This window comes from Betta splendens, chromosome 19 (genome assembly GCF_900634795.4).
Source record: "Betta splendens chromosome 19, fBetSpl5.4, whole genome shotgun sequence".
NCBI lineage: Eukaryota > Metazoa > Chordata > Actinopteri > Anabantiformes > Osphronemidae > Betta > Betta splendens.
The window spans coordinates 11,552,578-11,579,270 of NC_040898.2; the positions used below are offsets into that span (position 1 = coordinate 11,552,578).

The 26,693-nt window shown below is 45.2% G+C and overlaps 4 protein-coding genes across 12 annotated transcripts in view; 2 read left to right on the top strand and 2 right to left on the bottom strand.

Annotated features, from left to right (window-relative positions):
* Window positions 1-11,726, bottom strand: part of vti1a (vesicle transport through interaction with t-SNAREs 1A) — an 85,539-nt gene extending 73,813 nt beyond the window's left edge. For 2 of the 4 annotated variants that reach the window (XM_029133265.3, XM_029133264.3), the window contains exons 1-3: window positions 11,529-11,723; window positions 8,459-8,517; window positions 7,507-7,617 (exon numbers count right to left, since the gene is read on the bottom strand). In XM_029133265.3, the coding sequence (XP_028989098.1) occupies window positions 7,507-7,617; window positions 8,459-8,517; window positions 11,529-11,622 (264 nt within the window). In that variant the 5' untranslated portion in view covers window positions 11,623-11,723. Of the gene's footprint in view, window positions 1-7,506; window positions 7,618-8,458; window positions 8,518-11,528 lie in introns of all 4 variants that reach the window. The other 2 variants (XM_029133266.3, XM_029133267.3) reach the window with 2 other exon arrangements.
* Window positions 11,727-11,843: 117 nt separating this feature from the next.
* On the top strand, window positions 11,844-16,207 carry zdhhc6 (zinc finger DHHC-type palmitoyltransferase 6). 3 transcript variants are annotated; one of them, XM_029133261.3, is made up of 11 exons: window positions 11,844-11,998; window positions 12,763-13,307; window positions 13,417-13,508; window positions 13,724-13,883; window positions 13,997-14,155; window positions 14,255-14,308; window positions 14,452-14,619; window positions 14,787-14,828; window positions 15,184-15,332; window positions 15,454-15,500; window positions 15,575-16,207. In XM_029133261.3, the coding sequence occupies exons 2-11, from the start codon at window positions 13,041-13,043 to the stop codon at window positions 15,673-15,675; spliced, it is 1,239 nt and encodes a 412-aa protein (XP_028989094.1). In that variant the 5' UTR covers window positions 11,844-11,998; window positions 12,763-13,040; the 3' UTR covers window positions 15,676-16,207. The 3 variants fall into 3 exon arrangements, with proteins under 3 accessions (XP_028989094.1, XP_028989096.1, XP_028989095.1); XM_029133263.3 differs by having other exon boundaries at window positions 15,187-15,332; XM_029133262.3 differs by lacking the exon at window positions 11,844-11,998 and adding an exon at window positions 12,005-12,153.
* A 286-nt stretch (window positions 16,208-16,493) lies between these two features.
* Window positions 16,494-21,021, top strand: coasy (CoA synthase). 3 transcript variants are annotated; one of them, XM_029133258.3, is made up of 11 exons: window positions 16,498-16,692; window positions 17,278-17,332; window positions 17,465-18,198; window positions 18,297-18,511; window positions 18,625-18,756; window positions 18,904-19,093; window positions 19,450-19,514; window positions 19,603-19,687; window positions 19,780-19,877; window positions 20,009-20,155; window positions 20,250-21,021. In XM_029133258.3, exons 3-11 carry the CDS (start codon window positions 17,505-17,507, stop codon window positions 20,340-20,342), a joined length of 1,719 nt encoding a protein of 572 aa, XP_028989091.1. In that variant the 5' UTR covers window positions 16,498-16,692; window positions 17,278-17,332; window positions 17,465-17,504; the 3' UTR covers window positions 20,343-21,021. The 3 variants fall into 3 exon arrangements, with proteins under 3 accessions (XP_028989092.1, XP_028989091.1, XP_028989090.1); XM_029133257.3 differs by lacking the exon at window positions 17,278-17,332 and having other exon boundaries at window positions 16,499-16,692; XM_029133259.3 differs by lacking the exons at window positions 17,278-17,332; window positions 20,250-21,021 and having other exon boundaries at window positions 16,494-16,692; window positions 19,945-20,149.
* On the bottom strand, window positions 21,022-26,481 carry LOC114845355 (myosin light chain kinase, smooth muscle-like). 2 transcript variants are annotated; one of them, XM_055504245.1, is made up of 17 exons: window positions 26,168-26,481; window positions 25,735-26,036; window positions 25,070-25,204; window positions 24,845-24,997; window positions 24,661-24,768; window positions 24,465-24,592; window positions 24,240-24,396; window positions 23,851-24,165; window positions 23,689-23,785; window positions 23,397-23,600; window positions 23,100-23,317; window positions 22,901-23,024; window positions 22,506-22,658; window positions 22,284-22,413; window positions 22,107-22,225; window positions 21,879-22,019; window positions 21,022-21,538 (listed from the first exon to the last, which is right to left on the bottom strand). In XM_055504245.1, the coding sequence occupies exons 2-17, from the start codon at window positions 25,886-25,888 to the stop codon at window positions 21,274-21,276; spliced, it is 2,601 nt and encodes an 866-aa protein (XP_055360220.1). In that variant the 5' UTR covers window positions 25,889-26,036; window positions 26,168-26,481; the 3' UTR covers window positions 21,022-21,273. The 2 variants fall into 2 exon arrangements, with proteins under 2 accessions (XP_055360220.1, XP_028989089.1); XM_029133256.3 differs by having other exon boundaries at window positions 22,107-22,188; window positions 26,168-26,476.
* Between the last annotated feature and the right edge of the window lie 212 nt (window positions 26,482-26,693).

Here is a 26,693-nt window from a genome sequence, read left to right on the forward strand (position 1 = left end):
CAGGAGATGCGCAGTGTAGCATACCTGGCAAGCCAGGGACCAACCGGCCCATTAGCCTGTGGCTACCTACATATGGTTCACTGAACTCTCTACTGAGAAGAGCTTCTCTCCTATCAGACTTCCTGTCTTTTTTAAAGAAAGAAATACCTTCACTTTTAACCCGTTCTCTGCTTTGGAAAGAGGTTCACTCCTGACCTCGATTTATGACTCACTTTTGTTTGATGTCTATTCTTGGAGTGTTATCTAAAATTGAAAAATGTAATAAAAAAAAGAAAAAACCTAGACACAAAGGGAGAGGACTCGCGCCCGCTGAGCATGTGCGAGTACGCGTCCAACAGTGGACATACACAGAGAAGACTCTCCTTCAGTGCTTTGCTTTTTCTTGTAATGTGACCATTGTTGGTGCTGAATAGCTGGAGCATTAGCATAACAATACACTGGCACACATAGGGACTTAGCCAGATCATTATCGCTATATATTTATGTATACTTTGTTATTTCACTAGCTAGAACACATTCAAATGCTGATGAGGCCAGTAAAGCCCCCTTCCAAAGCCCTTCCAACATGCGCCCTCCTGAACTTCCCAATGCACTAACCAGTTTCCTGGGAGTCTGCAAGTTTGTACTGGAATTTACATTGGTGCTTTTTTAAATTAAGAGGGGAAGGAAGAAGGAGAATTTGCACGCACATCTTAAGCAATTTCTTTAAATGTGTAAACAAATAGGAATAAACAGTGAAGATGGAAAGTTTGAAAAAATCATTTACTGATGATTTTTTTTAAACTAATTTAATATAAAATTGTAAAACATCATTTGTTTTTAAATAGGCAACATAATTCTTTTGCTTGTAGGACTTCTGGCCACTTAAAGCAGAGAATGCGTTGTGATGATGTGAAAACTGATCATTTCCGAATAAAAATGTACAAAGACAGAAACGTACAAAAGCCTGACAAAGCAGAACAAACACGTGCTCTATGGTGATGAGGGAAACAAAACTAAATAGTTTAGTCTCACTGCAGGAGTAGGCTGATGCTCTAATGGTGGCCAACCTCTGGGATAATTGAAAAAAAAAAAAACCCTTAATTCATCTTCCACAATGTAATTCTGATCAAGGCCACAGCCAGATTCCTCTGCAGGCTTCAAAAACAGCCAAGAAAAAAAAGAGGCAAAATTGTTGGTTGCTGAGAGCAAAATACTTTCCCTTTCTTTCTGGCACACTCCCTCATTAGAAACACTTAGGATGAGAGGAAGAGACTAAGTTAATTGTGTGTGTGTGTGTGTGTGTGTGTGTGTGTGTGTGTGTGTGTGTGTGTGTGTGTGTGTGTGTGTGTGTGTGAGCAGTGGTTAAAACATGTGTAAACACGGAGCTTTAACTATGAAGAAGACGCTGTGAAGAGCTCTTCCTCTATTTTAACCCTTTCCCCACTCTTCCCTTGGCTGAGGCTCACTTATTAAAAAGCAAATGTTACACAGGAAAAAACACAGACCCAATGATTCATAATATATTTCATAAATACTTCATGAATCCCTTCACCATACTTAAGCCAGTCTGGCAAAAAAACATTGTCACCTATTCTAGTACCCGCTTGTCAGCACATCACTGGGGAGTGGGTGTCACATGTCACTTCTACTTTACACTGGTGCGTGGGACAGGCTCGGTGCACAGAAAACGGGGGTAGGACAGAAAGAAGAACAGAAGGAAAAGTGAAGGGGAGGTGGAAAGGGGAGTAAAAAGAAGGAGCGTGGGGAGGGGAGGAAGGGGGTGTTATCATATCATCGCCCCGTGTCTTTATATTTTCCCCCTTATTATCTTTGGCCCCCACTCACTCCAGTCACTCAATCACACAAGCCCTGAGGACAGCGAGGGGACCTGGGAGGGCCTTCGCTTCGTGGCAGCCTCAGTCAGACGAGCGTCTGAAAGCTATACTGATCGCTGTCAGTGTGTGTGTGTGTGTGTGTGTGTGTAAGTACGGCGACTTTGCAGGGGCCAGGAGAGATAAGCAGGAGAGGAAACGATGGCGCGGAAGGATAACGGCCAAATTTGCACACCGCCAAACAAAACCTGCGCTCCAGGCATAATGCAGAGACCCGATCCATACAGACAAGTGTTAACATAAAGAGACAGACAGGGGCTGATCTGCTTACAAATTACAGGCTATGGGAGTTGTGCGAGTCGCCTACTGACAAGAGCTCATCGTGTTAGCAACCGGAAAGCTCCTACGGATGAGAGTGAAGCAAATTACCCCAAACGGTCTCCCCGCTCCTCTGTCTGCGACGCCCGTCATAACACTTCTTATAAAGTGGTTGGAACTTTAATATGAGGTTCGGTCAAAATAGGAATTACACCAGAAAAGGATGTCCTCCTGCTTTTCAAATGGTCCCTTCTCTGAACGTCTTCCCTTTTGTTCTGCTACAGTCATTTCTTTGAAAAGTTGACTTTGGAGTTTCCAAATAATAAAATGATTCTTACATTTACTTACTTATTTAAATGCTCAATCAGATTACTAGACAGTAGTTACAGTGGAGCTCTTTACACATCAGGTTGTCCTATCACTTATTAATTTAAAATAATTGCTTGCAAATTTCCTAATAATCAAATATGAAGATGGACTGTGAACAACACATTACTGTCCTTCTTGTGACACTGTCCTTCAACCCATATTTGACCCACAGCTTCCACCGCACCATCAAACACTCCCCAAATGTTTTCAACACGGGTGACGCAATAATCCGCAAATGAATCCCACGGAAAAGCCTCCAATGTCACAAATCCACAAAGGGCTCGAGCAAGACATACTGTGCACAACAACGTCCAAATGAAAGCCATGATTCATAAGTAGGAAAGAAGATCTGTTTGTTTACATCTTAAATCTGCCATCTGCACAGAGGAAATGTAGGGGGAAAATCCCTCCCCGTCCACTGGCAAAGTCTTTTTAGAGCTGCTATAAGTGATTAGACTTTGGTGTCATTGATGGGTTGTTAAGCAACAAACTATGAAAAGAGTCAATCTGCATTTATTCCTCAGTGTTTAATAAGAACAAGTAAGGCAAAGCACGCCGAGATGATTTAAAGTGTTTAACATCCAACTAATGTTGGTCTGTCATGTTGCTACTGGCAGGAGTCACCGTAACAAGGACAGGGGCCAAACAACAAGAACCCTTCAAGACGGATTACAACTGGGATCATTTACAAGCACGGCTAATGTTGTTAATCTAGGACGCATGCTAGCCTGAACGTCTCCATCAGAACCTAAACCTTAGCACAATTATTATAATCTGCATCTGGGTAAAAACACATGGCGTCAAAGCTTCTTAGGACAAATGCACAACTTTCTAATGACTTTGCAGACTCTTATTGTCTTATTGGGTGGAGGACCACCACCAGCTTCAGTTAAAGTTGGTCTACACACAACCTTGGTTTGTCCATGACTGTGTTAGCATTATGGTTTACATGGACACATGGCTGATATGATTATTAACCAGTCCTATTTGTATTTCCACAATACATTACATGAAATGCTTAAAAGGTGCCCCTTCAATAAGTGCAACACTCATTGTTTGCCCCAGTGTCTCTAGAACCGGTTATATATTCAGGTAAAGCAAAGAGAAATCAAAAACTAACGTCCAGACCGACAGCTTTTTCAGGCCACTCCACTCACTTCCATGTACCTGGCAAATAAACTGCTCAGCATTTCAAGGTTGGCTGACTCTTTGGAAACCCATTAATTATCTCTCTTGGCAGACACAAGGAGGCATTGCTTCTAAAGATTTTTATTAACGCAAAAGCCGGTCCGGACACGCTACGTGGCCGTGACCGGAACTTCAAACAACAGCCCATCAGACAATTAAGAAGGAAGAGCAGGGAGCTTGTGGCACCAAAAAACTCAAGCGATAACAACTATTGCAAAATCTATAACAGAATGAGTGAAAAATCATTCATCATCATTTCAAACCTTACTCAATAAGCCTGTTTTGAAGTTAGGGTAAATCAAAATAATAATTGTGCTATACTCAGACAAGATATTTACTCTAGTAAACACAGGAGTTTCAAAAGGAACATTGATAGCTGATTACTATTTCACAATACACGCACACGTTTTACTTTGCATCTTTCAGCTTTCAAATTATGACTGAGCAGAGAAAGTTACAATTCTTATAAACCACTTTGTATTAAATGTTTTTCCTCCCAACAAGGACATTTTGCATCACTTCTAATCTATTTCACACACATGAAGGGTGAGGTCAGGCAAAGTAATAAGGAGAAGGATTTATCATAGCGAGTGCACTCATACATCAGAAAGACAGAGTAATTGGTAAATGTGCCCAAAATTGTCCTTGTCATGTACCTTAAAAGAGAGGACAATTCACAGAGCAACACCGCCATCTGCTGCAGAAAGAGGTCAACAGCCACAGCACAAAGCAAGACAGCATACTCGCCTTATTGCAGTTATGAAACAAGATCAATACTTCCAACTACTGAAGTTTATAAAAGAAGTAAGACACTTATGAGCTTATAAACCTTTGAACTGTAGGGACGCTGTAAATCTTGTTACCAAAATATAACAATGCATCATGCTATAAATTCCTGGGGCATTTCATGCATCTCTCTTAATCTATTATATAATATTCGACCACAGACCTCACACAAAAGAGACAAGACACAAGACCCACATCTTTTCTATGCCTGACAAAAACTATAAATCTATGCTGTGACTTATGGTGACGTCACATCATGTCGATTTCAGATGCACCACTTCCTTACAACTAACTTCGTGAAGAATCACGACAGCAGATGTCTGTGGACTCCCACCTCCTCAACTGGGAGAGAGCAAGCGTGGGCCTTTGAAGCCAGCGGCTCTGTTTAGCCAATACATTTCATTAAATTAAGCTTACATTAGGCCGCTTCTTAGCCTGATCAAAGCCACTGTTAAGAGCCGTACCATTCTGCTTCCCCTGAGCTGAACAAGTCTTTTCCACCAAATGGGATTTTATTGTCCTTTTTAATTTTTTTCACATACTTACTCACGCTTTATTTGCTCAGACTGGCGTCCCCTTTGGCTTCTACAATGCCCGTTTGTCATGGCCCAGCACCTTTAAGACCCCCACTGTCCCCCTCTATTATCGCAATGAAGCCGTCAGCCACGGCAACAAAGCTTCATCTCATATATAAACCTCTGGGATGCCCGTTTGATAAGTTGTCTTCCTGGATGAAATGGCTGGGTTACCGAGGTCGACGCAGGCCCTGCCTCGAAAAGGAGCAAGAATGAGGTTTCAAGCTGGCACACCGGTGGTAGGAAGACTTCAAACCATGGGTGAACGAGAGGATGAGAGAGCAGGTTAAGGGGGAGACACCCGTGGGAGGCTAGTAGGGGGTGGGGTGCGGGGGAGATTGGGCAGTGGGGGAGTGGAAGGGCCTTGATATCCACGGAAGGCACAACAAAGCTGGGGCTTTTTACATTAAAAAGAAAGGAGATCGCCTTTTTTCCACTAGGCGCCTTTTCGAGCTGAGCCTCGTGTCCCTAGGCCTGCAGGAAGCGAGAGGCTGAGCTTGGCTATAGCATTTGGCACATCTGAGGCACATCTGAGGGGGCTAAAGTTCTCGCCTTGTGAACACTTGCATCAGATTTACAGGAGACCAGATATATGGGGTGTTACTGGGTGAGGGGGGTGGGCGCGATTTAAATGTACACTGGTCAGACTGCACCACACACAGAGGTGGGAACATGACATTTAGCGCCAGACTGGGCAATCACAGCTTATATGGGACTGCTACCTTACTCCTCTGTGTTTCAATACAGTAGGACTTCATATCTCGTACAAATCTTGACAATTATTACAAAAATAAGAATTAGATGTTATGCCGTTCTGGTTACACACTGTTTTTTTAGTGTGTTGCTATCTTTTCCCACATTCTCCTCCACATATGCCCCAAAGACAAGCGTGAAAATAAAAGCAAAAGGAAATTAGCACCAATATCAGCCACAGCAGGTATCAACTGCTTGATGATTAAGCACGGTAAGTGTGGGGAGAAAAAAAGTTAAAGATTAATCGTCAGCCAATTAAATGCCCACGGCGAGGAAAGCAAACTGTCTTGGCTTGGAGATCTCCTCTGTGATCTCAGCTAGCACATCTCAGTGGTGTGCTCACAGATCACTAGCGCACGAAATCTTCATCCAAACGGTTGTTTACGTGCGTTCGCTTATTTGTTCTGCATTCGGAATAAAGGCAGATGCAGGAGAGAAACTTTGGATTTCTAAATGTAATTCGGTACGAATTTGAAAAAGCATTTTGTGGAAAATGTGTAATCAGCTGAAATCAAACATTTATCACAGGTGCAATTTTAGCTTTTTAGTCACTGCTTCCCAACATCCTACAGATACAATAAATAAAGGTAATGTTTTTATGAAAAGCTAAATCTTATCCACAGGTAATAAAATATTGACAACATAGGTAAATGATATACAGATCCCTGCTGAACCTTTTGTGAGTTTATTTACAAAGTTTTTAAACATCCAATTCAGTTTTAGTTTGAGAGTATTTTTGTGTTAGTGGATTTATATCGCAGCATTCTTGATCTCTGGAAGCACTAGTCTGCTCTCGAGCTGAAGGTCAGGCGCATTTACACAACGGGTTTATTATTATGTTGTGAGCTCCATCCCAACAAAACTGACAAGAGAAAACAATAACACAGAAAACAAGATAAACAACTGTCATTACAAATACTGAGTTTCGAGATAAAGATCTGATTATAAACAATACATTTGAATAAAAATACAGGCAACTAATTCGTTTGCGTTGGATTTTCGCTTATTGCTATAATGGAATAAGGAGGAACCCAAGCAACATTAGCAGCCTACAATGTGGGATAAAAGCAAGTTACCCACAAGACAGAGCAGTTCATTAAGCTTTGATAGAGGCTAGAGATCAAGTCGAGACATACAGTGATTTATGAATTACTAAACAAGGCCAGATTCTGCAGCAACAGCAACACAAACATACACAAGCTGCTCTCAGCAGGCATCACTTGCAAGTTCAAATACAAACTCCGAATTAACCTCGGTGGATGCACCGCTGGGTTTCAGTGTGCAACTGTTTATGAGTGAGACTGAGGATTCAGCTGAGGGTGCAAACAATATAGATCACAACGGATTTCTGAAAGTGACAACTTTGAGCTACTTTGGCAAGTAAACCTATAACATGATCTGTATTCATGCAGACGTGTTAAAATGTGGCCAGATCGATTTCACTTACTTCGTAAGTCTTTTTGAGTTTCGCTTACAAAAAATAACAAGTCTAAATATTTAGCGTTTGCTATCCACTAGACGCACTAGACTAGATGTAGTGATATAATGAGCAGATTAACACCGCACAGCACCACTAACAAAATGTTTTATGGACTGATTGAAATGAATTTGTTTGGGAGGGACGTAGAGTATTGTACATAGTATTGAAATGATACATCAATAACCAAGCTGAGCATAGGTAATAATGATATTCAATTACTTACAAAGTCTTTCTCAAGCTTCTCCATCTCCTGCTTGTAGCTCTTCAGTCTGCTGTTGTACATGGCTCGACTCTGGATGGGGATCTCTCGGACCTCCAGGTCCATCTGCTCCAGCTAGAATCCAATTCAACCGGTTACTTAAGCACCACAAATGATGAATTAAATTAACGTTCAGAACTAACACCATTAATTTAAAGAAATATAAAAATGAAAAGGCTTTTATACTAATGCACATCATGTAATTAAAGAACCAAGTAAAATGTGTATTATTATGGCAAAACATTTTTTTCAAGACTTTTGCATTGTTAGGTGTCAAGCAAAGACACAAATGCTTAAGAACTAGTGGTAACCCAGAAAACATTCAACTTTGTGAAACTGTAACTTCCACACAGCATTTAATTTATTATGTTCCAGTGTGGAGTGTAAAAGAAAATGCCTCCTGATCACGTCACTCAGCTGTGATGAAAAGGTTTTGACAGAGGAAGGCTGTTCTGCGCAGAAATACACCAGCAACTATGAAGGTCGCTTCATTGCAGACACACGAAGGGGCCCGACAAAATAAAAGTACATTTGATGCATGGCTAGACAGGTCTCTCTGTGGCAGATATGGAAAAATCTAATCACTGTGACATAACAAGACAACTGCGACAACAATTTGTTTCTGTCAGGTGACTTTGCTCATTTCTAAACAGCAACATGAAAACTCCCACCTCAAGATAATGGCTTGAAATGTGTCATGGGGGTGTCACTTAAAAGCACATTACTGGAAAGTAATCATGTGAGGAGGAAGCCTCTTTTCCGCCATGCGAAGTGTATGTGTGTCTGCATGTCATGTCAGCACCAGGATAATACAAGTGCCGCTGTCTGATGCCAGTGAAAATTGTCCCCTCCCTGTTTCCACAAATTCATTATTTAGAAAATGGGAAGAGGAGGAAATTACTGATCAAAGACATACCAACTCTCTGACTTCTTCAAGCTGTTTGTCGACATTTAGAACCAGCTGTGTCTTCTCCTCTGAAAGAGAAAAAAAACAGCAACATATTGATCAGCCGACAGAGGAACAGCGCTTCATGACAACAACCCAACTCCCCCGCAACGGGGGAAGAGGGGGAGAGAGAAAGAAAGAGACCGGGAGAAAACAACACACGAGGACACATTTGAAGATATATTTACACATTCTCTCCACACGACGAGCCAACATTTGATGTCTCTTAGTTATTGGCGTCTACGAGGCCTTTGTTGGTTTCTGTTGAGGAGCAGTGAGACACCTCGTGCCAACTCAAAGGGAAGGGAGGTGTCAGCTTTGCTCACTTGCCAGAAGTATGAGTCCTATTCACAATGACTAACGCACCGTTCTGCACCTCACCCTGTGGCTGCTCTTCCACATTACCCATTGAAACTCATTAGGACTTGAGAGAGTTCCAAAAAAGCATGTAAACTACAGTGCATCCCCATTGTTATTTAAGGAAGCAACACCACAGCTTTAATTTCTGTATGTTTAAGAACACGTCTTTGTTCATCAATAAGCAACTAAATATAGTTAAAATTGAAGAGACACATTAAAAGGTTACTGTGCCTCTAAATGTGTTTAGGCAGAAGAAAGAAACCAACGACCTATTTCACAATTTTATTCTAAATACTACTGAATTTACTCAGTATGTTTACAAAGACTCTGTAATGTATCTGCTAAAAAAAGGCAGAGCATCGACAACAATCATGATTTAAGATCAATTTACAAATTAAACTCTTTACACATTTCATTCATTTTAAAAATCTGCAGTTTATTATTGCTTACGATGGGACAATAATTCTATTAAATAGTGAATAATAATAAGAAACTAGAGGAATCACTGTTTGACCTGACCTGACAAGCTACAATGTGCAACTCAATGGATTGACCTGAATCCACTCTGCATGAGTTTCCCAGTGCTCTTCCCAGTATTTTAACTAGTTGTCCTTGTGAAATTAGAATAAATGAAAATAATCCCAAAATTAATAAATCCATTTTCATCTGCTTATCCATAAACAGACGCCAAAACTTAAAAACTATCACATGTAATTGAAATTCCCATTACATTGGCTTAGAAGCCTTCACCCAATGTTTTTTTTCTCCATTAACGACAGCTATCTTTATTTAATTTACTTTACTAATTTATTTTAATTTAATTTTTGTTTTTGTTTAACGCATTCAACAATAATAATAATAATATACCAGGATCATGACCAACACCTGACAGTTATTTCAGCCAATATATAACTGAAATGGAAAGCTGAGCTCCAAGGCAAATTAGAAGGTAATCAGTTGTGGGAGTGCAATGTTATAAAAAGGCTAAGCCAAGATCTTCATTTCTCGGGCAAGACAGGCAAACATTACCTTTAGCCAGTCCTCAAATTCATTTTTAAAACCCATGTCCAACCGCACAACCTACACAGTAAACAGCCAGAGGCGATTCTCTGAAAGGTGAGAAGGTGCTTTCTTATTCAATCTCAGGCGAGAGATGGGGGTTTGTGAAATATGTATGGATATTTACCACGAGTGCAACCTGCTGATGGACAGAGGAGGAGTTCAGTGCACTGCTAGAGCAACTTGGCACAATTCTTTGAGGAGTTTGCATGTTCTCCCCTTGTCTGTGTGGGTTTTCTCCAGGTATCCTGGCTTTCCCCACAGTCTCAAGATGTCCAGTTAGGTTAAGTGGTGCCTTTAAATTTCCCATGTGTCTAAAATTGACAGTTAATGGTTGTCTGTCAAAAGTTAGTTTGCTTAATTTCAACATCAGATAATGCTGCAGAAATCGACATTGAGAGTTAAATTTCATCAACAAAAACACATTCAGTAACACAGAATGTGTGTTTTATTCTAAATTATGTTAAACCTAAACCACATCAGATGACGTGGCCTCCACAACCACTAATCACCATTGGTTTGGGAGAGAGAATGAAGGAATGAAGGAGCAGTCAACAATTATTCAACACCTCTGCATGTTCTGTCATAGTTTGAATGTCTTCCATTTAGTTGTTAAAATCAATAAAAACCATTGAATGAGAAAGTTTTTACAAACATCGGACTGTGTATTAAATCAGTCGTAAAACACACTGGCAATGGTCTACCCTGCATTTAGGACTAGGACATATGAGCATCCACCAGACTCAAACAAAGAAAATCTGATTTTAATTGATATTTTCTCTCAAAAAATACAAAACAGCAGCTGAAGTTACAATGTGTTCAATTACCATATTCATATGCGAAACTCTCACATTCAACAGATGGCAATTCTTCTGTTGAATAAGCTGCCATGAATGTTGAAAGAAGCCAGTTTCAACCAGTATAATAAAAGGTGAATCCAAAGAAAAATGTATGCTGTCAGTAATGTCCATAGGTCAAAAGTATAAATACAACATTGAGTGGAGACATCTTAGAAACAATGAAGATGATTTAGCAACACATTGGCTAATAATAAAACATTTGTGATCTACAAATGTGTGAGACACGTGTCATGAACTCATGACATGACTTCCAAGAAGTACAAACATCACCACTGAGACAAAAAGCTGCTGTTCCATCACTGTCATTCCTTTAGTGACGCTACACTGCATTCCATCATCAGAATTCATTGTGATGCCAGCAAATGTTAAGTTACTATCAACTGCAATGAATCATTCAAAGTAAAACTTCAAATCATTATAGAGGCTACAGACCTAAAATCACATGTTTAAACTATTTAAAACACAACATTACACATGACGCTACTAAACTCAATGTTTAACCATTTACTGAGGCCAAATCCAGCAAAGATCTAGCCCTGATGAGAAGAGTGCTGTCAGTAACATATGATATGGGCTTTTAATAAGTAAAACGTCAATAGCTCTATCCCATCGTTTAGTGCAAATTTACTAAAAGACAAACCATTTTCAGTATTTGTTAGCTCCATTTGCTAGGATAGCTAGCATTCTCAGCTGACTCTTACCAGCTAACGGATAGTTAGCTCCAGCTTAGCGATTGGAGTTGGCAAATAAAACTATCTTACCTCCACTCAATTTGGGAATTCTGCCGATTTTGTTAGTTATTTCTGCTGTGACGGTCCCAAAGTCTTGCTCGTAGGCTTCAAAGTCTGAAGACATTGTGACGTTTAAGTTTAAGACAGGTGGGTTTCTGGTTGACAACTAGCTCAGAATAATAACAACAAGGCTCGAATACAGTCACTTCCTTGAGTCGCAGTATAATGTGTTCGACAAGGAACAGTCCTTCGTTTTAACATTCTTCAGACATACGGTATACAGTATGTAGTTCATCTAAGTTGGTAGAGACAAATCATTGGCATATATTTTACCAAAAGCAGATTTAGAATTGTTTGGGCGTTTCACAGAGGAATAAATAATTACATGGACTAATCGGAATAAAGTTTCTGTAAAGTAAGAATATTGGTTTCCGAGACTCCGGGGAAGGGTCATGCTGGTACACAGAACAGTTTGAAGAAAAAAATAAGGAAGCGGCCAGGTTAGTAATTTAAAGTGACAGCTTTTTTTCCTCCATTCATAAAATGTGTTGATATACATAGTTTATTATATATTTAAATTAAGCCATATCTGCGTATCATTTTTTACGTCTTGTTGCACTCGTCTACTGGTTGTCTTATCAAGCTAGCCAACAAGGTAGCTAACATTAGGTGATGCAGTGCTAACGTTACCCCTACGCTAAATCGAATTAGCTAGTTAGCGATAACAAAATGTAACTGTGTGATGTTTTAACATAATATTATTAGGAGCTTAGCCTCACTTGCTGTACTTTATGCATGCGATAAACATTGGCTACGCCTGTAGATAGTTAGGCGTTTTTACTGAGTCAATGTACATTAGCTTACTTGGAAACAAGCTAATTAAATAGTTAATTCGCTTGAGAAAATGCGTCTTTACGCTCAGAATCACTCGTCAAATATTAGGAAAGTGAGAAATTACAACATGTGTGTGTTACAGCTTTGGAATGTATGCTTCGCCTGTTGATGAGCAATTAACTTCCTCAAATGATTTGTCAGTTTTTAATAGTTCTTTACGAAAGTTCCTGGTGTACAAAAGTGGAGAATGGTTGCGACTCCAAGTTGCTGATGGAGTTACTAGTTGTAGTAGTTGGTGTTTGAACTGTACACAAGGACAAAGACACTTAGTTTGTTAACAGTAGCAACAAACAGTAATGACAGTTGTCACATGACTGTTGTTACTGACAGTTTTCAAACCTTTAACCTCTATCTCTCTATCTTTATATAGATGGGGAATTTGGGTCTCTAAGGATAGTGTGCTCCAGAGATTGGTAGGAGAGGATGCTGCTTTTTTCCAGGCCAAGGAATTATGGGACACACACAGCCCCAGTGACTCAAAACCAGGCCTGTTGCTGTGTACTCACAAGACGGGAAACAGTATGTGCATCACCTGCACCGCTGACTTTCCAAGATAGCAGAGGACACGAGTAACATTGAGGTTTGGTCCATACATTTTCAGGAACTCAACAGCCAAAATATTAGTGCTAAACCTTTGGTGGGAAAAAAATGAATTTCCTATCAACGTTTGTGACATTTAAGAGCCTCCATGAGGTTTGGAGATTGTGCCACTGGGGGCCAGTCATAGCCCTGTCTGTCATTGCTATATGCTCCACCATGGCGATGCTGGACTCCATCATCTGGTATTGGCCACTAGACACTACAGGAGGCAGCATTAATTTCATCATGCTTCTCAACTGGACTGTTCTCATCTTATACAACTACTTCAATGCTATGTTTGTTGGACCTGGGTACATTCCTCTTGGCTGGAAACCAGTAAGTATAACACACTATTACTGTTGTTCATTGCCATTTGTTTAAAAACAGTGAAGAGACAGATACACAAAAACTGTTGCATGCAATTTGTTTGTTCATTTCTAAACAGGAGAACCAACATGACATTCAGTACCTACAGTACTGCAGAGTGTGCCAAGGCTACAAGGCCCCAAGATCGCACCACTGTCGCAAGTGTAACAGGTAGCTACACTTAGCATGCAGTGGGTTTTTTGTCACATCTAAACGACGAACACGAGTCCAAAATGTCTCTCTCTCGCATTGCCCCTTACACATTATTTATTACATGTATATATTACGTGTATATAACGTGGCTTGCTGATGAACTTGTCAACTCTATTTCCTTCCACGCCCATCAGTTCCTCCAGCCCTTCTTTCACCCTCTTCTTCTCCTCCAGGTGCGTGATGAAGATGGATCACCACTGCCCGTGGATCAACAACTGCTGTGGCCATGTGAACCATGCCTATTTCACCAGTTTCCTGCTGCTGGCTCCACTGGGCTGCTTACATGCTGCCATTATATTTGTTATGACAATGTATACACAGCTTTATGAGAGGGTCAGTAATCACCAGCTTTGATCATTTTTCATTTTCAGCAGTTGTGACCTCAATTATTTTATTATTTGATGCTGACATTATTATGTGCGTCTGTCTGTCTTGTTTCCCTGCAGATATCGTTTGGTTGGAGTACGGTGAAGATTGACATGAGTGCCGTGAGACAATTCCAGCCCCTCATGCCCTTCAGTATGCCTGCCTTTGCTGCCACACTGTTTGCCTTAGGATTGGCATTGGGCACCACTATTGCTGTTGGCATGCTTTTCTTCATACAAGTCAGTTTTTTATAACAGTGTCACTGAGAATAGAGTAGAATGTGATAATATTAGAACTCAAAATTCACAGTAATTATAATAATATCCTTTGTCCTTCAGATGAAAGTCATCCTTCGAAATAAGACCTCGATCGAGTCCTGGATCGAGGAAAAGGTAAGGCCTATACTTTGTGTTTCCAGCTACTTTGTCTTAGTTGGATTTGGAAATTTAGAATTTTCTGTTTGCTGACTACTGGAAATTTACACTACCACACTCTCATTGGTGAACATCAACATTCTTGGTGTCTTCTCATCCAGGCCAAAGACAGAATACAGCACTACCAAACAGGGGAGGAGTTCATCTTTCCTTATGATCTTGGCACCCGCTTCCTCAACTTCAAACAAGTTTTCACATGGTCAGGGACGCCCAAGGGGGATGGCATTGAATGGCCAGTCCATCCCAAGTGTCACCAGCACACCTTAACTGTAGGCTGATTTTGTTTACATGGGTTTTGCACATTGTTTATTCTTTCATTTGTAATATACCAGAAGGTTCTATTATTAGTCCTAGATACATAATATACATTATACATTTATATCAAACATTGAGAGGAAGTTGCATTGTCAAAAACAGTTGTTTCTTCTTTAAACAGATTGAGCAACTGAAACAAAAAGCAGATAAACGAGTGAGAAGTGTAAGTACCTGCCAATGTCATATTTAAAGATACATCTTAGACAACTTAAACCATGTCTCTGTAGCTTTCCATTAGACTCATGCTTAATTAGTGCATGGTGCATGTTTTTTTCCAAATGATTACAGCTCATTTCTGTTTTTAAGACATAGTCTTAAACTCAATTGTTGCTTCAGGAAAACGGTCTTCCAGTGTTATCCTCAAAGAATTTGTTGTTGAACATGTTGAAAGTCTTATTATATGCACACTGTCTTACAGTTCAGTTCATTAAGGCCATATCTTTTTTTAAACATACTAGAGATATTTGCATTTAGGATGTGATCTGAGCAGTAGAATAACCTTTTATGTCCTCTGCCAGCAGGTCCAGTATCGGGCTGTGGAAGACTATAACGGAGCTTGCTGCCCTCTCGGCAAAGGCGTGCAAACCTTTTTCAGAACCCCCTGCACAGAGGAACCAAGGATCCCTCTCAGTAAAGGGGACACAATTCTGGCTACTCGAGGCACCAAGTAAGTTTGTAGCCTGTCTTTGCTTTTCTAATAAGTTATAAGTGTGAATATGTGAGTGATAGACTATAATGGCTTTGTTTTTGTCCTACTTATTGTTAATGTTGTTCTTTCTTCTTTTTAGATGGTGGATGTATGGAGACAAAGTTCTGAATGAGGATCAAATGATAGGTCAGAATAAAAAAATACTTTGTTACAGACACTTGTGTATGCTGAGGTGTAACTCTTTCTATTTGTGCTTGCAGCAGGAGAACGTATAAGGGGATGGTTTCCAAGGAGATGTGTGGAGAAGTGCCATTATGACACAGCTTCCAGTGAAAGCACCAGCGATAAGAAATTAAACTAATTCACATTAATAGGCTTAATGTAGAGCAGGGGAGTTAAACTGAACAGAACATATTCACTGAAGATGTCATGCCTGATGCTGCAGGCACACCATCAGCAGTTTCTTTCTTTTATAAACTTTCTGACATTTCAATACCAAGCTTTACTAAGGTAGCATAGTTCACTATGTCTTTGTTACTAATTTGCTGTCTAACAGTTGTATGACTGTATAAAGGAAAATGTTTCAGTTTCACTCTTCTGACCAAAAACAAACCCAGCAAGAGTCTTAATTTCCAAGAATTGCCACCTTTTCTGTGACTTCATTGTGATTAGATGACTTTTTACTTGAATCTGTTGGTTTTTTTTTTTTACTTTTGTTGATATCTGTTTTATGCTAATTATGCAATGCCTCTGCCCAGCTAACTCCAGGGCTTCATCATGCAACTCTTTCTACAGTATGAAGAAAACACTTAATTTTTTTTCTTTATTATTTTTGTAAAAATCAATTTTTGGCCTCAAAGTGTAATTGAAATAAAAAATCTCCCTCAGTCTAATGTTTCCTGTCTCAGTCCTTGTTTCATGGCTTGATGTCTTTGATTTGTACTTATATGATCAGTGATATTCTGAAAGGTTAACTAAAATAATATTTGGAAAAATTGATTCTATTCATTTAAAAACTAAGGTAGAGCTTTTAAACTTTCTTGTTGAACTCAATTTATCCTGTTCTCTCGGTGGACGTACAAATAAAAGGAGCTGGGTTCAGTCGTCATCGTAATGATGACTGTGGCTGCAACTACATCTCCCAGAAGCCACAGCTGTTTCGACCGCCTATCACGCCGCGCGTAATGTCACGTGACAATCCAGGTTCACTTCATCTGAGTGAATTCCACTAGTGCGTGCTTTGCCGTTCTGGGCCGTAGTGAGGTGGATGAGACAGAGGATTGTGAGAAAACGACCTGCTCTGTAAATATGTGGACTCGGTTACTTCCGTAAGGCGTGACCTCACTGTCATTCACGTCGTTACGGTTACTCGGCACAGGTAAGCTAATGCTAACATGCGCGGGCAGGCTAACTATCTGCCAGGTTGTCATTTCAAAACATTAGCTGTGGACGTGGGCCGCAGCAGCTTATAAAAAAACAGACAATCCTGCTCCAGAGTTTTAAGGAAATCATAGTCACTTAACGTAAAGCTTTGGTTCTGTAAAGTTAGGCATTTATTCCAACTTTTTAAAGCCACTGTGCTCATAGTGGCTAGTTATAACCTCCAGTGGGTGGTTGTTGTTATTGGACTGGTCAGTGCCTCAGTCCAACCGATGGTCGAGTTTGTCTGCCAGTTTTCACATACATCACACACAGTGTGACACATGTAAAATGGTGGAAAATTTGTGTTGTCTTGTTACAGTGTAACGAAAGGGTTGCAGCACGAGCAGCTCCCTTGTTGTCACAGTGGTAAATCATTCTATTGTTGCACAGTGGTTGATAAACAGGAGGCCCATACAAACTCTGCAGGCAGATCTAGTTCACACACCGTGTGGTTTATCAGTAACTAGGACTAGAATTGCTAACTTGTTTACAAGCATGTGAGAAAAGTGGTGCAACAATGATTTGCATTATTGTGTTGCAGAATGAGTCACCTTTCAGCAGACTCTCATTCACAGCAAATGATTGCATCATAACAGGTTTTTACACCATGTTTTTGTGCTTATTGTGATATTAGGAACAAGGAGGGGATCATAACTCTACTGGCATTAATTAATTAATTTGGGCTTTAGAAATGTGTAATTTTAAACTTTCGTTTTGCTCTTTTCTAGTATTGTCCCATCTCCCAACCCTGTGGTATTTACCAGTACCATGGCCATGTTCAGCACTGGAATCCTCGTGCTGACGGCTCCTCTCAACACCCTCCCCCTGCGCATCGCTCCAGTACTCAGCTCAGCCGCTCAGCTTGTAGAGCGCACGCTGTACGTGCACCTGCATCCCGGTTTGAACCTGGGAAGTGGGACCCAGCCTCGGCCGGTTTACCTTCCACCGGTGGTGGACCTGTCTACGCTAATTACTCGCCTTTACAGCAACGCAGCCAATGTGTGCGGCCACCTGGACGTTCGTGTTTTGCTGACCAACGTACGCGCTCAGTCAGCTTCCAGCGGCGGCCTCCTGAACCCAAACTGCCCCTTTCCCACACCACAGTCCCTGTCTCACTCCCCAGAGGTGGTGCTTACGGACTTTCCTCTGCAGGACCCTGGCCAGTCTCATCAGGTCACCCAGTGTCTGCTGAAGTACACGGGCCACTGCTACGTATGTAGCCCCAAACTGCATTCAGTACTGCTCCACCCGCAGCTAATGCAGCTGGAGGAGAAACAGGAAAATAATTTCAATGAAGCGGAGGAAAAGACAGAACCAGTACCTCTGGAAACCTATGGTGATGTGGTAGTAGGGGGGACGTTTGATCGCCTCCATGGGGCTCACAAGACGCTGCTGGACATCTCATGCCTGCTAGCCAACAGAAGGTTTATTATTGCTGTGTGTGACCAAGCAATGCTGAAAAGTAAGTACACCACCGTCAGCATTATTTTTGGAATGTGCATTAATTTATTGCTTCTGAGAGATGATTAGATGGTAGCTTTTTTGCAACCTTGTTCCCAGAAAAGGTCTTAAAGGACCTGATTGAGCCCTACTCTCTGCGCGTTCAGAGGATACGAGAGTTCCTGCAAGACACCAAACCCTCGCTGCAGGTGGAGATCGTGCCTCTGCACGATCCCTTCGGAGTGTCTGTGGTTGACCCTTTGCTGCAGTGCATTGTGGTCAGCGAGGAGACGAGAAAAGGAGGCGAGGCTGTGAACAAGAAACGCTGTGAAAATGTACGTTTGAAGTGTTCAACTCTGTTGTTTATGAATGAAACTACCTCACTGCATTCCAAAATACTGTAAGTCTCTCGCTATGACATTTACACATTGTCTCCTTTCTCTATCAGGGCCTTTCCACTCTTGTTCTTCATGAGATTCAGCTGCTTAAGGATGCACATCACACAGACATAGAGGAGGAGAAGATCAGCTCCTCCAGTTTACGCTCTCGCCTGCTGGGCACGCTCGTGATGCCACCTAAAGTAGGTCCTGCATTAAAAAAAATAGAATGAACAGCCGATTTTATATCACTATAGAAGTTATTGTCCTTTTGTCTCCGTTATTGTGGTTATAAGGTGCTTGTTCTTCCATCCATAAATCTAATTATTCTTTGTTTATGTCCCTGCTAGGACACGTCCCTTCTGCCTCCCATTCCATATGTGCTTGGTCTAACAGGAGGCAGCGGCAGTGGAAAGAGCTCCATCGCCAGGCGTCTGGAGGCTTTGGGTGCGGTTCGGGTTGACTGTGACAAGCTGGGCCACGAGGTGTACCAGCCCGACACAGCAGGCTACCGCAGAGTTATTGAGGAATTTGGGTCAGGTGGGGAAATGTTCTACCTCTTAGATGTGTGGTTATTACTCTTAGTTATGAGAAATGACACAGCTTCTCTATTTGGGTAAGAGGACTACGATGCGCCTTTGTGTTGGTATTAGTTTTATATTTAAATACTTAAATGATTGACATAATGAGCACAGTGTGGTAAGTAAAGGTCAGAGCAATGATTTCAGTCATCACTGACTTGATCCAGATGAAAGGCGACTGTTCGACCTCTGGCGTGTGTTTTCGATTGGATGACAGAGTAATGCAGCGCTGCAGAGTTTCCCTGTCGGTCATATTTCACATATTAACACTGACTATATAAAATCTCACCAGTGGTAAATGTTTTCTTTTTTTAGATATTCTGAATGAGGACAAAACCATCAACAGACGTACATTAGGAAGAAAGGTTTTTGGAAACCAGGTAAAATGATTACCTAAATAATATTTGTAAAATATTTTAGCAAATAACAATAATGAACAGTTTACCAATGATGCTGTTTGACTGGCAGGAGCGGTTAAAAGCCCTAACAGACATTGTGTGGCCCGAGATTGCGCTTTTAGTAAAAAACAGAATCGGCCAAGCCAGAGACGAAGGTATTGTGTTATTTCCAGAGAAAACACTTTGCTGTCACTGCTTATCAGGAGACGTTTCCTCAGTGTTGGTCTAATCCTGTGTTTTGTTGCAGGCAAACGGGTCTGTGTGCTGGATGCTGCAGTTCTTCTGGAGGCCGGATGGGCAGATATGGTCCACGAGGTCTGGGTCAGCATCATCCCGGAGGAGGAGGTAATGTTACATGTCTTTATCTTGATGGAGTCACTAGAAGGGATGCCTCATCAGGCCTTAAGTTCAGGACTCCCCCACTAGAGAGAGCCAGACATAAGCGCATCACGTCCCCGTCTCCCCTCTCCCGTCAGGCGGTGGTGAGGATAACGGAGCGTGATGGGGTGACGACAGAAGATGCTCTACGCCGGCTGCAGAGCCAGTGGCCCAACAGCAAGCAGGTAGAACACGCTAACGTGGTCCTCAGCACGCTGTGGGAGCCAGAGGTCACTCAGAAACAGGTGAGGCGAGCAACACCTGCTTCACACGGACCCGTTTTCCCCCAATGAGACCAACTGTGTATGATTGTCCATTCTTGTCCTTTTTAATGTGAAGGTGCTTAAAGCCTGGAATCTTCTTCAGGAGAGAATCCAACAGAGGCAGAGGGGAAGTAGGAATGCGCAGGTTACGACATCATCTCAGCTGTAAGTTGTGCCACAAACAGCTGATCCAGAGACAGAGACGCTGCCTTAAAAAGCAGTGAGATGTCCAACGCGCTCACTCTCTTCCCAGTGCCTGTGTGACTCCCCACATTTTAAAATTCTGACTCAAGCTGGAATTCAGTTTCAGAACTAATAACGGAGTTGTTTCCTCCTGAGGCTTGTTTTATACACGACATGCCTTTAAATGGACACAGTTGTATCAGTAAAATACACAGCGGTTTAACAAATGATAATGCTTTAGCCATGTTGTCAACACTATGTTTTTGCTTTCTTAGCATAATTAACATCAAATTAGGTCAGAGGAAGAGGAGACGTACGATGTTCAAAGACTGTCTGAATGTTACTGTTAAACTAAAGGTTTCTGTCTTGTAGATTCAAGATTTTGATTATGGGGAGAAAAATTAAAATAACCAATCAACAATAGATTTGTGTATATGACTGGTGTATTCCTCATGTAGATAAATACACAGGCCACTGGAAAGTTTTAAGATGAAATCAGAATTTTAAAGGTTTGTGTATACAATGTAGTTTTAATTTCAAGGAAAGGAAAGTTTTTATTCCTTGACTCTGAAACATTAATGTTCTTTCCTTTACGCTGAAACCAGCAGTGTGTTTTTATTTTAACATCCTCACCCGCAAACAATAATAAATGAAATGTTTCCACACCTGAGCAAACTGTGTTTTATTCTAAAGCATTGAACTGGTCCATGAGAGTGTACGCTTGATTTCAATTTGAAAAAAAGAAGTCTGCATTTTATTTTTTTAGCATTTCATCGTGCAAATCAGCGGGTAGCTGAGAAACCGAATGAAACCCAAGCGTTGCGGTACCTGGTGAGGTGTGAAACGAAGTGCCTTGGTTTGCAGACAACCTTTGTGTGATAGTGACTAACTTTCCATCCACGCACTGGCGTCTGGCTTTAGGAAACCATTCCAGTCCGTCTATATGGGAAAAGGACCACCGCCTGCTTCTCTTCTTCTACAACTCCACCCTGAGCCTGGCGGAGCACGTCGCCTCCCCCAGGGCGTTGCTGGCGCTGCACACGTACACCCCCGAGTCCGAAGGCTGCGCGTCCAGCACCACCAGCGAACAGAGCCCGTCTCCGTCCCGCTTCGCGCTCACTCTGAGCGACTCGGACACCGGCTCGTCTCTGTGCAGCCACTTCACCGCCGGCTGTGGGTGACCTGCGATGGACACGGCAGCGTCAGAAACCAATCAACTGCCTGAAGTTAGAGTCTTAACTGAAACAACAGCTGTTAACATCAATGCGTGTGCTTCAGAGTAGAGCTGCAGGCCATGAAATCAAAGGAAGGAGCTCAGAGATGTTTGAACCCTCAATAGGATGTGGGAAATGTAAATCTGGGCTCGGTTCGTCTTCATGTGAAGTGTTTCATGCACGGACAAAGCGTTGGGTCTCGTTCTGCATTCAAAGCATTTGCGGTGGCCTCGTTCCCCTCTGCCTGGGCGCGCGGCCCGCTTCGATGAAGCGCCTCAGAGCCCCGTCTGTATGTCTGTCCGTCCTACCGCTGACGAGGCAGCTCAGCTGAGCGGTCGCTCCTCTGGCCACGGCCGCGTCCGTCAGGGCCCGCTGGAAGCGCGGCTCGCTCCGGAGCTGCCGGTCCAGCGCCCGGATGGCCTCCTCCGCCGCCGGGCTCCAGCCTGGCTCTGGACGAGAGGAACGAGGCCCGGCTGATCACAAGCGGCTGAACCCGCAGCGGCGCTCTGGGACGTGTGTGTGGTTATCTGCGTTACCCTCTAAGAAGCCGCCCGGGGAGTCCGGCCGGTTGGAGAGGTTCGCCATCCGCTTCAGGGCCAGGACCGCCTTGCCCGTTTTCTGCAAGTTCAGAAGAGAAACAGCAGCAGAGGACAAACTACACGACTGGAAGGTCAGAGCGGGAGTGAGGAGGATGCGGACGCGTCCGGTGTTACCTTCCACTTGCGTCTCGCCAGGAAGCGTCTCATCTTGTCTTTCTTGAGGGACTTGGTGGCTCTGCCTTTGAGAGCGGGAAAAGAGGCCATCCAGGGATGAGCCAGCGCTTTGGCACAGGACAGTCTGGATCTGCAGGACCAACGGGCAGAGAGCAAATCAAAGGCGTCCTGACATGCAGTGTTAGACAGACGTCACCACATGAAGCGAAAAACCAGACCGACTTTCTGTCTTTCTGCAGCAGGGAGCTGATGAAGTCCTTCGCGAGATCAGAGATGTCCTCGAAACTCTCCTCGTCAAATTCGTAGCAGGCGGCGGTGACGAGCGCTAAGGTCTCAGCGTCGCTGTTGCCCTGGAAGGGAGACTCCCCACTGAGCCTGCGACGCGGAACCACAATGATCCGAGCTCAAATGAGCCATTTCGACAAAATATGGAAGTGTGTTATTAAAATGTCAAACAGCTGCTGGACTTGGATGGAACCAGTTAAAACAGCTGGGGAAGTGATCGTTAAGGGAAACGCGCTCACCAGCAGATGGCGCTAGTCGCATGCACAGCGGCTGGCTGCTTTATTGACTTAATCCAAATTAGGAGATGAAGCATTTCTATGTGTTAAACTTACAGGATGAAGCAGATGACTCCAATGCTCCACATGTCGGTCTCGACGCCCACGGGCTCGTAGCCGATCACCTCCGGCGCCGCGAACTCCGGCGTTCCGTGCATCACCAGCAGAGGCTTCCCCTCGTCTGAGGAGCAGGACAAGGCATTCAAGAGCCTCTAGTCTCCATTCTAGAGGATTGGTTCATGATGAGGCACCGTACCCAGTTTGGCCGCCAGGCCAAAGTCGATGATCTTGATCTGCATGCCCGTGGTGTCCACGCACACGATGTTCTCCGGCTTCAGGTCCAGGTGCACGATGTTCTGCCTGTGCACGTAGAGCATCCCGTCCAGGATCTGCTGCACGTAGCGGACGCACGTGGGCTCCGTGTGCTCGAAGTTCTCGGCCACGATGCGCTGGAAGAGCTCCCCGCCGGCGATGCTGCACGCACAGCACAGAACCGGGTAGTACCCGCGGCCCGGGCCCGCTCCCGCTCCCGCTCCCGCTGCACGGTACTTACTACTCCATCACCATGACGATCTCGGAGCGCGTGTGGTAGGCGGCCAGACACTGGACCAGCTTTGGGTGGTGCAGGCACTTCATGAGCTCGATCTCCCGGCGGGCCGCCAGTTTGTCCTTGGCGACCCGGGCTTGGTAGAACTTCCCCGCGCACACCTGGCCCGTCTCCTTGTGGGACAGCCGGAACACCTTCCCGAACTTGCCACTGGGGAACACACAAGGCACAGCACGGTCACGCGGTCCAAACGGGCCAGTGGGCCTCGTTCATGTTCTGGTGTTTGAACCGGGCTCACACTCCCAGCTGCTCGTGCACGTTGTAGTGGTCCCTGACTTTGTGCTCGGTGTCGACGCTCAGTGTGACGTACGATTCGGGTTCTTCCTTCTTTACCCCTGAAGAAATCAGAGGGTTAAACCCCAAAACAATCAGTTCTAGCCTCTAACATCCCATCACTTACGCTCTGTGGCCATCGTGACGCACTCGGACTCTCGGCTGGGTTCGCTGCTTCCCGCTGCGTTGTAAGCCCTGACCCGGAAGCGGTACTGTCCCAGAGGCTCCAGGCCCGAGCGCACGTGGTAGCACGTGTTCTTACACTGGTTGGTCAGCTGGGTCCAGTTCCCCGGGCCGCCCGCACCCCCCTCCTCCCTCACCTCCACCACGTAGCCCAGCACGGCCGTGCCGCCGTCGTAGCTGGGGCCCATCCAGGACAGAACCAGGGCCTGGGCCGACATCTGGGAGACGACGGGCTGGGACGCGGGCGGGTCCGGGCGGTCTGAGGGGAAGTAGGCGGCGTTCACGCGGGGCACGAGCGTTTCACATGAAGACCGGCGGACGCGGCGAGCTCACCGATGACGGCGAGGGAGATCGTGTGCGCCGCCGAGCACTTCTGGTTCCGGACGACGACGGTGTACGAGCCCGTGTCCCGCGCACAGGCCCGAGAGATCACCAGGCTGCTCTGGGTCTCGCCGGTCCGCACCGACACCCCGGGCCCCGCCTCCACCACCTGGAAAGGAAGGCCGGGAGTGTTGGTGAAGGAGCCCATGAAGCCACGACCCCCCGCGGAGCTCCTACCCTGTCCTTGTTGTAGATCCAGCAGCTGGCCACCGGCAGGGAGCTGCTCCTGAAGCCGCAGTGAAGCCGGGCCTGCTCCCCCACCGCCACCTCCACGTGGTTCGGCGGGTCCACAAAGTGCAGTGACCCTGAGGGGGGAGACCTGCTGTTTAGCAGCCAGAACCCTGTCACTGACTAGCAGTAAACCGAGCCAGACCTCTGTCCGTCTGGGTTTCCTCTCCACAGGGTTCCGGTCCAGCGTCTTGGTGCCGCCCAGGGTCGTCTCCGTGCAGCTCGTTGGCGGTGAGTTCAGGGACCTCCGCGGCTGAAGACGTGAACGCCACGCTGGTTAATGACAAGCTGGGCTCTGTCGGGCGTTCCGCGAGGTTCGGTTCTGTCACCTGTGACGCGCAGCACCGCTCCGCTCGACTCCTGCCCCGCGGGATTCTCGGCCACGCACGTGTAGACTCCCGCGCTCCCCGGCGGGCAGCGCGTCAGGAAGAGGCTGGCGACGCCGTTCCGGAAGGACGCGTGTCTGGTGTGAACCCGCTGCCCTGCGGGACCGAGCAGCCGCTGATCGCACGTGGTGCTCGCACGCAGCGCGAGCGTCTGGATCAGTCACTTACCGTCGTGGAACCAGGAGACGGTCAACGGACGGCTGCCGCTGACGACGCCTTGAAACGTAGCATCACTCCCTTCGGAGATGCTGCAGTCCCGGAGCCGTTCTCTGAACCGAGGCGGTTCCAGGTTCGGTTTGGGACCTGAACAGAGAGGAGCAGAACCGGAACTATCGACCTTTAGCGAACGCTTGCAGCAGCTGACATTCACTAATTCAGAACGTGCCAACGCGGCTGAAGGATAAGAACCCGCGGATGTTTTCTGCCTCGAGGCCAGTGACGTCATGACCTGAGCTCCGCGTTATAGTTACAAGTGAAGCGGTGTTAACAGGTTCCCAGATGTGTGCGCACATGTAATTGCATGTGTAATTTAGTTCCTAGAATGTTGGGAGCAGCGGGAGGAAATGGAATGTGCGTGCGTGTGTGTGTGTGTGTGTGTGTGTGTGTGTGTGTGTGTGTGTGTGCTTCCTTTCCACTATCTCACTCAGCTCAAATGTCACGATCACCGTTCTCCGTCGAGCCGCCGCCGCGGCCCACGCACTGTTTTAACGGGCGCCCGTGAATCCAGCCGCGTCCGCGTCGCGCGTCGCGCACGTTCCCACCGGACGCTGCGCGCGCGTCCAGATGTGGCCGCAGGTGTGAGCGGAGCCGGCGGCTGCTGACGCGGCGCCTACCTGTGGCGGGCGGCGGCCCCGGCTTGCTCCTCGCCGCCGCTGCCCCGTCGGTGCCGCTCGGCCCGTTCGCCTTCTCCTTCGTCCACCCCTGCGGCCGCAGGACCCAGCGGAACGTGGACACGCACGTCTTCGTCTTCCTCTGGTCCTCGTCCATCTTCCTCTTGCCGCTTTACAGACTGATGTGCCGCATCCTCGCCCCTGCCTCAGACTGGATCCAGCCCGGTTGTACACAGGAAGCCGCCTGTTTTGTCACAGGGCCAAGTAAAAACACACACGCGTCCAGCCCACGGGGCCCCTCTGCTCTGGAAACACAGAGAAAGACACGACGCGTGGGACCGAAGGCTCTGATAGCGGCACGAGTGGGAAACGTGTGGGAGAGCGAAAACCACGGCGGAGCCGAGATAAAAGCCAGCGTAGAGTAAAAGTTCGGTACCTGCTGAAGCCCAGAGTCTCCGGCGTCTGTCGGACTCGTCTCGCATGCGAACGCGCCTGAACGCCAGGTAAAGTGTACGTTGGGCTGCGGAGCCAGCGCCGCCGCAGGAATCAGGACGAGCCAGTAGGACGACTTTCTGTTTCCTTGCCCCGCTGTGCAACCGACGCACCGATCGGCGACCGAGGCTCCCCGACGCCTGAAGCGGACTGAACGCCTGGGAGTGGAGCCAGAGGCGCGAGCCCCGACCCTGAACCGGGGGGTGGGTCACGGTTCTGGACGCGCTCCACGAAGAAAACACATCATAAGGTGCTTTATAAGAGGCAAAAACACCTGTAATAAGCCGTGACTAATCCCTGGAGGTGATGGAGGAGGAGTCAGACCCATTTATTGGAATTACTGCTGCTATTCCCATGTATGTGGGTTCAGCGGGCCTTGCTGTGCATAAGTAGGACCATGTGGCACGAGGCGCCTCATTTACTGTATACACAAACACTTGCTGTGATTAATGGACGGGGTTTTAACCTGA